Source organism: Oryctolagus cuniculus, chromosome 8 (assembly GCF_964237555.1).
Source record: "Oryctolagus cuniculus chromosome 8, mOryCun1.1, whole genome shotgun sequence".
Classification (NCBI taxonomy): Eukaryota; Metazoa; Chordata; class Mammalia; order Lagomorpha; family Leporidae; genus Oryctolagus; species Oryctolagus cuniculus.
In genome coordinates this window covers 121,890,098-121,899,736 of record NC_091439.1, presented here as the reverse complement: position 1 = coordinate 121,899,736, position 9,639 = coordinate 121,890,098, and the positions used below count along the sequence as shown (strand labels likewise).

Below are 9,639 nucleotides of genomic sequence, written 5' to 3'. Positions count from 1 at the left end.
ATGCTGAGTGGCTTGGAAGCAAATTTCACGGGATTCCTGTATCTTGTGATTGTGATCCTGCAAATATTGATAGAAAACTGTAAGCTTCCTTACTAAAATTAGCTCATCCTCTACTCTATTTCAATAACTCAGCTAAATCATGAGACACTTCTAGTTCTAAAGCTAAAACACAGCAGTGCAAATCTGCTTGTGTATTTGAAATCAATTCCACATTGCAACAGTCTCTTCTACATGTCTTGTCCTACTATGGGAAGAATTGTGAGTGCAATAATCAAGCCAGCACATTTCACAAAGAGGAAACATTCCTGATGTAGTAGGGCTTAACATATAGCTTGAGCAGAAGAAGGAGCAAGTGCAGGTGTCTCTGGGGTGAAGGAGTTACCTCTCTGAGACATACTGTCTGTTTCAGATCCCTACGTGCCACTGCAAGTTCACTATCACATTTTGTTGTCATTTTTTGGAAAACACTTTGTATTTCCAGACTCACCAGGGATTAAGCATATAAATAAAATTAGGCGTGTGAAAATGACAGCACCATTGGAATAATTTTTCAGTTCCCTTTAAAATCATCTACAGAATGGGCTTCAACTCTTTCTGAATACAGAGAACATGTACTTTTGGTTACTTTTCCATTGACATACAGATCATAGGATCCATTCACATGATGGAAAGACAGGAGGTATGCATTGCTTCAATAAATAAAACAAGGAAATGTGGATAATGGGGATTTTTACTAGAACTAAGAGGATGCAAATATACATGAAGAAATCGTGCAGATATTTCCCCCTTATCCTGTACCAGGAACAGTTGTAAGCACTCTAATTCCAACATTCAGAAGACCTAAGTGATGCTAATGATAGCCTCATTTTACAGATGTTGATATAAAGCAGAGATAGAGTAAATAACCTGAGAAAGTTTGATCTTTTACCAAAATAGACTTTTACACTATTCTACCCGGTACTGTCCCCACAGAAAAGAAGGCTCATAGGAAGTGAGAAAACACTATTTTATGGAATATGTTAAATGTAATTAAAAATAATAAACAAATAAGGAAACAAGATCTTTTGTAGAGGAAAAGAGGTGTTTAATGTTCTGAATCTGTGTGATTCAACCTCAGAATCTTAAGGAAGGTCTATACATTTCCCAAGTATTTCATTTCAACTTTCTATCGGCATATCATCTAGCTTTGCATATAATCCACAGATGAGTTTACCGTATTTTCAGAACAAGACATCATGATATATAATGTGAAAGTAGGGAAGATTATGATTCTAAAAATGATGTATTATGCACAAAAATGTTGGAGGCACAGGTTGCATTTCCATGATCCCTGATTTAAAATGAAAATCAAAAGCTAAATTAAAGTTCAGCGTCTCTAAGTACTCCAAAGGTTGCTCAGATCAGTAAATCAAAACTGCACCATGCGGCAGGCTTTGGGACAGCGTTAACCTGTCACTCGACGCATCTGCATCACAGTATCCAAGTGCCATGGTCTGAGTCCCAGCTCTGCTTTCCATTACAGCTTCCTGCTAACATGCACCTGGGAGGCAGTAGGTAATGGTTCCAACAGCAGGGTTCCTACCACCCGTGTGGGAGACCTAGACTGAGTTCCTGGCTCCCAATTTTGACCCAGCCAAGCCCTAGCCATTGTTGGCATTTGAGAAGTAAACTAGTTAGATGGAAGAGCACTCTCTTTCTCTGTCCCTCTGCTTTCTAATAAATTAATTTTAAGATAAGTTAATAAATAAATGAATGATGAAGCTATTGTTTAGCTGTTAGACAAAATAACAATATGTCTTATTTATTTTACATTCCTATGGAATTTATTACAGCATTTTTAAGTGTTTATAACTCATAATTTTTAAAGCCTCTATGAAAGTAAGTATTGAAAATAGATCAAATATGAGAATATTTAATCATATGAAATGTAAATAAAATATATAATCTACAAATGTTTAATGCATGATATCTATTGTCGGTGAAAACAAAATGCTGTTGGAATCACAAAGTAAATATTTACAGATTAGATAAAACTTACTCATCACAGCATTTGCTGCTGCCGAGCGTGGGCACCGGTGGATCTGGGAAGAACTCGGCCGCGAGACACCCGCGCACGCGACACGCTCCCCAGCGCTTGCTTCCTTCCGTGCGCTCCCTCTCGCTGGCCCTCGCGCCCCCGAGAAGACCCCGCCGCCGCCGCCGCCGCACTACAGCCATCCGGAAAGAAAGTAGAAACGCCGCGAGGCCACCGTCACCGCCATGCCAAAGATAAGGTAAAGGAGGTAAAAACAGGCGCAGAGGTAAGAATGAGAACGAATCTGAAAAAAGAGAGCTGGTCTTCAAAGAGGACGGACAAGAGTATGCTCAAGTAATCAAAATGTTGGGAAATGGACGATTAGAAGCAATGTGTTTTGATGGTGTAAAGAGGTTGTGTCACATCAGAGGGAAATTGAGAAAAAAGGTTTGGATAAATACCTCAGACATTATATTGGTTGGTCTTCGAGACTATCAGGATAACAAAGCTGACGTAATTTTAAAATACAATGCGGATGAAGCTAGAAGTCTGAAGGCGTATGGCGAGCTTCCAGAGCATGCGAAAATCAATGAAACTGATACATTTGGCCCTGGAGATGATGATGAAATCCAGTTTGATGACATTGGAGATGATGATGAAGACATTGATGATATCTAAGTGGAACTCAGCATTTTACATTCCAGTTTTTCCGAAGATTGTCCTGCAGTTTGGATTTTGGCCATGACCCTTAAAGAAGATTGAAATTTCATTAGCATGATTGCAGTTTGTTAAGGCAGACTGATTTATTTCTTTGAAAACTGATAATGTTGAATGATCTTAAGTGAGATGTTAAGGCTACCTTGTTCTTTTGATGTAATGGAGCTTATGGGTAGAAGACCACATCTATTTAAAAATACATTACTGCCTATCCTGCTTTGACCACTTCCAGTAAGTAAACAGATGTTTTGAATAAGCCATTTGTCTTGTACTCATTATGGATTCTGAATAAGCCCTAGTTTTGACTAGTCTGTACAGTGTGTTCCTGTATACTCTAGTTACGTAGGTGTTTCCTAAAATGTAAGGAAGACAGAAATCTGCATTTGAAGTAAAAAATGATAAGTCTGGTTTTCATATTTAAGTAGTATATGGCTATTTTTATACTAATTTTGGTATCATACACATTCTTTTCATGATCTTATTTTGCCATAAATATATCTATAAAAAGCATTTCTAAAATGTAGTTTTTAAGAAACTGGGTTTTAATAACAATTTTGAATTTGTAAGGTTGATAGTTACAGAAATTGAACACTAGGTGGCACACAGTTATCATTGGAAATATTGATATAATTGTTGACTTTTTTTTTTAACTTACTATGGATAGGAAATTTCCCAACCAAAAAATTGATTATGTGCATGTATGTAAAATATTTTTACAGAACAAAAAATTATGTTAAAAATGTTATTTTTCAGACGTCATATACATGTAAGCTACAATTTTGAGTGCTTTATAAACAGTTAAAGTATATATAAATGAGATTTTAATTTTGTGACAACGTGTACAAATTAAACCTTTTTCAACCTATCCCTAAGCTAAGGAAAGAGAAGGAAATAATAAAAAAATGGTCTCCAGTTTCCGAATGGAAGAGAAATACAATAAAATATTATGCTGCAGACTACATTATGCCCTTACTTTGTGCTAAGGATACATTTTACTTGGACAGATTTTTGTTTTTCCCTTGTATTGGGAATTTCTGTTTACGCTTCCTTATTCAGTTTTTAGATATCAACTCAAAAAATGAAGTTAAGGTTGGACTAATTAGACTTCAGCCACACTGAAATCATGTGCAACTTGAAAAAAAGACCTACATTGTATAGATTGTGGAATTTTTCTTCTTGATTTCCAAAGAACTTTTTAGTAATGAAATATAATACACAAGGCAGTAAACACATACATGGCTTCAAAGTACCTTCACATGCCTTCAAAAAAATAAGCAAATCTTCTTGAATCATACTCTTGCTCTGATTTCTTAGATGTGCAGACTCTGGATTCAAAATCTGAGGTACTGTAAAGCATTAAGTTAAAGAATGGCAATTTGAATAGAATGTATAGTTGTAACACCTGTTTGCTTTTCTTTGGAATGTCTGAACACTTACCTAGGTGGAATGGATCTGAGGCCAACAGCTGGTTTTTAATATTCATGGAAAACCAGCCTTGAAAGATTTATTTAGCAATTGTCTTCACCCGCAACCTAAAGCCAAGATATTTAGGCTCCTGTACATAAAAGTATTTTGAAAATTTTACGGTATCTATAGATCCTTCCAAGTTATTTTATCAAGAGTATTTGATCTCTGCATATGTGATACAGTTCCTATTCAGGATAGTATAAGTCAGACATTAGTTTCTCTACTTCAGTCCTGTAATAGATATGGTTTATCTGGAGAGTTTTTAAAATTATGACTATGACCCCAATTCATGTATTTGCTGGTGATATATTTTTTCTTGTCTAGGTAGTAACCACCCAGTCTAGTGCTGTTGCATCCTGGAAAATCTCAAATCATGATTAAAATAGTTGAGGTAAAGTTGTAGCTCATGCAACACTACTTGGGGGAATTATTTTACTAACATATATTTGATGTGGCAATTTTATAGTTCTATTGATTGGATTGTATTCAAGTAAGGAATGGAAGTGGTCCTCAAGAATTTGTTTTTACTTTTTTTAGCTATATTCTTTGGCTCCTAAAATATACTATAATGCTAAGAAAGAGAATAAAATATTTGAGAAATCTTAAAAAAAAAAAAACTTACTCATCACAAACAAAAGAAAATGTTTATATTTATTCAAGAATGTACCATTAAAGTGCTTTAGTGGTTAATTATTGAGTCAAGAATATATTTATGTGCTATTTTTTCTCCAGCAGCAAAATAATCTTTCAGATTCTAGACTGGTTGGGTAGTAGGAAATGGACCAAAGCACATGGATAACAGAATTTAAACACACGTTTAGTTGGGTGCAAAAAATTTTTGAAATTCATGCACAGTTTGTTCATAATATGCAACCATGAACTTTCTGAAGACCTTATATTAATGGATTTCAAAAAACAATTTTGCACCAAAGTAAATTTAATTTTAACTACATTTTCCACAAACTTTAGACATACCTTCATATGCATAAATGATCTTAATTATTTAACTAGGTGTCTTTTATTGTGGTTAATATCTGTGACTACCATCTTTTATCATCTTTAATTTTTTAAAAGATTTATTTATTTGAAAACCAAAATTACAGAGAGGGAGGGAACAGAGAGAGTAAGAGAGAGAGAGAGAGAGAGAGAATCTTCCATCCTCTTGTTCACTTCCCAAGTGGCCAAAATGGCCAGGGCCAGGCCAGGCCAAAGTCAGGAGCCAGGAGTTTTATCACGATCTCCCATGTGGGTGGCAGGGGTCCAAGTATTTGGGTCATCTTCCACTGCCTTCCCAGGGATCAGCAGGGAGCTAGATTGGAAAGGAGCAGCCAGGACTCAAACCAGCACCCATATGGGATGCTGGCACTGCAGGCAGCAGCTTAACCTGCTACCCACAACACGGGCCCCAACGTCCTTACTGCAAAAAACAAACTAGAAGATGCTTTGTTCACAATGAACTTTGCTCTTTGTTTTTAAGCCAAATTTTATCTATTTTCATTAATTTTATTACTTCCTTCTTGCATGTATAAATTGAGATTTTGATTTGTAGCTGCTATTAAATGTAGTAATAGTACATTCTGTTCACTGACCTCTAAAACCTTTTAATCAAAGTACATTTTATGCTTATCATGGAAGATACGCTTGTTACTCTTATCTTTTATTTCCTCTTCAGCATTATTTTGATATAACACTTTTTTTTTTTTGACAGGCAGAGTGGACAGTGAGAGAGAGACAGAGAGAAAGGTCTTCCTTTGCCGTTGGTTCACACCCCCCCCCCCCCCAGTGGCCACTGTGGCCTGTGCACCGCACCGATCCAAAGCCAGGAGCTAGGTGCTTATCCTGGTCTCCCATGCAGGTGCAGGACCCAAGCACTTGGGCCATCCTCCACTGCACTCCCTGGCCACAGCAGAGAGCTGACCTGGAAGAGGGGCAACTGGGACAGAATCCGGCGCCCCGACTGGGACTAGAACCTGGTATGCCAGCGCCGCTAGGCGGAGGATTAGCCTATTGAGCCGCGGCGCCGGCTTGATATAACACTTCCTAAAATGACTCTTTGCTCAACTAAAATTTAGTGGAATGGAACTGACATTTAGCCTAGCATACAAGAAGTTGGTTGAGATGCCCATGTACCAGACCAGTATGCTTGGGTTTGATATCAGCTGTGGCTACTGACTGATTTCAACTCCCTGTCTGTATAGACCTTAGCAGGTAGCAGTGATGGCTCAAGTAGTTGGGTTCCTGCCAGTCCTGTAGGAAATCTGGATTGAAAGCAGCTCCTAGCTTTATCCAGCTCACCCTCTGCCCTGCAGGTGGAATCTCCCTCATATAACAAAAAAATTAATGGAATTTATATATCTTGGGATTTGTCCCCATATTTAAGATTTTTTTTTGAGATTTGAAAAGCAAGATTTATTAGAGTCAAAGACCTCAGCCAGAGCATCATGGAGGGGGTGCTTCCAAGAGAGGAAAAAAACCAAAGTAGTCCCTGGCAGTTTTTAAGCAAAATTCTTATTTTGGATAGCATGGAAATCTAACTTTATTTTTTAACTTTTATTTAATAAATATAAATTTCCAAAGTATAACTATTGGATTATAGTGGTTCCCCCCCATAACCTCCCCCCCACCCGCAACCATCCCATCTCCCGCTCCCTCTCCCATCCCATTCTTCATCAAGATTCTTTTTCAATTATCCTTATATACAGAAGATCTATTTAGTATATACTAAGTAAAGATTTCAACAGTTTGCACCCACACAGATACACAAAGTATAAAGTACTGTTTGAGTACCAGTTATACCATTAATTCACATAGTACAGCACATGAAGGACAGAGATCCTGCATGGGGAGTAAGTGCACAGTGACTCCTGTTGTTGATTGAAAAATTGACACCCTTATTTATGACGACAGTAATCACCCAAGGCTCTTGTCATGAGCTGCCAAGGCTATGGAAGCCTCTTGAATTCCCCAACTCCAATCTTAGACAAAGCCACAGTCAAAGTGGAAGTTCTCTCCTCCATTCAGAGAAAGGTACCTCCTTCTTTTATGGCCCATTCTTTCCACTGGGATCTCACTCACAGAGATCTTTCATTTAGGTGTGTTTCTTTTTTTTTTTTTTTTTTTTTTTTTTTTTTTTTGCCACAGTGCCTTGGCTTTCCATGCCTGAAATACTCTCATGGGCTTTTTAGCCAGATTCGAATACCTTAAGGGCTGTCTCTGAGGCCATAGTGCTGTTTACGACATTTGCCATTCTATGAATCTGCTGTGTATCCCGCTTCCCATGTTATATTGTTCTCTCCTTTTTAATTCTATCAGTTAGTATTCGCAGACACTAGTCTTGTTTATATGTTCCCTTTGACATTTAATCCTATCATTATGATCAATTATGAACTGAAACTGATCACTTTGACTAGTGAGATGGCACTGGTACATGCCACCTTGATGGGACTGAATTGGAATCCCCTGGCACGCTTCTAACTCTACCATTAGGGGTAAGTCTCAGTGAGCATGTGCCGAACTGTACATCTCCTCTTTCTCTTATTCCCACTCTTATATTTAACAGGGATCACTTTTCAGTTAAATTTAAACACATAAGAATAATTGTGTGTTAATTACAGAGTTCAACCAATGGTATTAAGCAGAACAAAAAATACTAAAAGGAATAAAATAGTAACTTGTCAACAGTCAGGACAAGGGCTGATCAAGTCATTTTTTCAAAAGAGGAAATCTAAATGGCCAGCAGACACATGAAAAAGTGTTCAGGATCACTAGCAATCAGGGAAATGCAAATCAAAACCACAATGAGGTTTCACCTCACCCCGGTTAGAATGGCTTACATACAGAAATCTACCAACAACAGATGCTGGCGAGGATGTGGGGAAAAAGGGATAATAACCCACTGTTGGTGGGAATGCAAACTGGTAAAGCCACTATGGAAGACAGTTTGGAGATTCCTCAGAAACCTGAATATAACCTTACCATACAACCCAGCCATCCCACTCCTTGGAATTTACCCAAAGGAAATTAAATTGGCAAATAAAAGAGCTCTCTGCACCTCAATGTTTATTGCAGCTCAATTCACAATAGCTAAGACCTGGAATCAACCTAAATGCCCATCAACAGAAGACTGGATAAAGAAATTATGGTATATGTATTCTATAGACTACTATACATCAGAAAAAAATGAAATCTGGTCATTTGCCACAAAATGGAGAAATCTGGAAACATCATGCTGAGTTAAATAAGCCAGTCCCAAAGGGACAAATATCATATGTTCGCCCTGATCGGCGACAACAACACCTAAAAGGAAACCTTTAGAAGTAAAATGGACAGTATGAGAAAAAATGCCTTGATAAGCACAATTTTGAAAAACAAAACTTGGCCATCAGGTTAACATTCAGTTATAAGGAGAGGACAAAACTCTTTTTGCAATCCTTTATCCTGGCTGGCTTGCTCAAGATAAACAAAAGAGCCATCACAAGGGTGTGATACCTAACTTGTTTTACCATTAACTGTGAGCTCAGGAGGGTGGAATCACCACACTTCTGCTCTATTCTCATAATAAGACTGGAAACATTTTTTTTTTTTGACAGGCAGAGTGGACAGTGAGAGAGAGAGAGACAGAGAGAAAGGTCTTCCTTTTGCCGTTGGTTCACCCTCCAATGGCCGCCACGGCCAGCGCACTGCAGCCGGTGCACCGCGCTGATCCGAAGGCAGGAGCCAGGTGCTTCTCCTGGTCTCCCATGGGGTGCAGGGTTCAAGGAATTGGGCCATCCTCCACTGCAATCCCAGGCCACAGCAGAGAGCTGGCCTGGAAGAGGGGCAACCGGGACAGGATCCGGCCCCAACTGGGACTAGAACCCAGTGTGCCAGTGCCGCAAGGCAGAGGATTAGTCTAGTGAGCCGCGGCGCCGGCCTAAGACTGGAAACTTCTAAGGAATGGGCAGGCAGGCACTTCATACCTTGCTAAGGATAACTTTTGCGGGGAGGGGGGGGGTACATTTTCCACCCTCAGTTTCCAGATTGCTTATTAGACCACTTCAGACTTTTAAAACATTGGAATAGTAATACAACCTAGATTTTAAAAATGGCCCTATTTACCAAAATGCCTAAAGTGAATGTTACCGGTATCTATAAAGGATGGTATATAAGATAGTAACTCAACAGTCTCCAGCAATCTGCTTGATTCTCTGTGTCCTCCTCCCTTTTTTAGAAAGGGTAAGTGAGTTGTATACAGTTACATAATAAGCTGCACTTAAATTCTTGGCTTAGAGCAATAATTGTCTTACAGTTTCTGATGTTATGAAGTCTAAGTGCAGCGTAGCTCAGTACTGCTGCTTCCAGGCCTCCCAAAGGCTGACACCAAGGTGTCCATCAGGACAGCATTTCCACCTGAAGTTTCCATCAAGGGAGGACTGTCCTCCACTCCTTCAAGTGTTTGGCGG

The 9,639-nt window shown here is 38.7% G+C and overlaps 1 protein-coding gene across 1 annotated transcript; it reads left to right on the top strand.

The window, feature by feature from the left end:
* LOC100345822 (eukaryotic translation initiation factor 1A, X-chromosomal-like) lies at nt 1-3,692 on the top strand. The gene is made up of 2 exons (XM_017339952.3): nt 1-79; nt 2,274-3,692. The coding sequence occupies exons 1-2, from the start codon at nt 1-3 to the stop codon at nt 2,690-2,692; spliced, it is 498 nt and encodes a 165-aa protein (XP_017195441.3). The 3' UTR covers nt 2,693-3,692.
* Nucleotides 3,693-9,639: the final 5,947 nt, after the last annotated feature.

Coding starts and splice junctions, on each gene's coding strand:
- LOC100345822 (XM_017339952.3), top strand. CDS start 1: ATGCTGAGTGGCTTGGAAGCAAATTTCACGGGATTCCTGTATCTTGTG. Junction 80..2,273: donor GCAAATATTGATAGAAAACT/GTAAGCTTCCTT, acceptor GCCAAAGATAAG/GTAAAGGAGGTAAAAACAGG.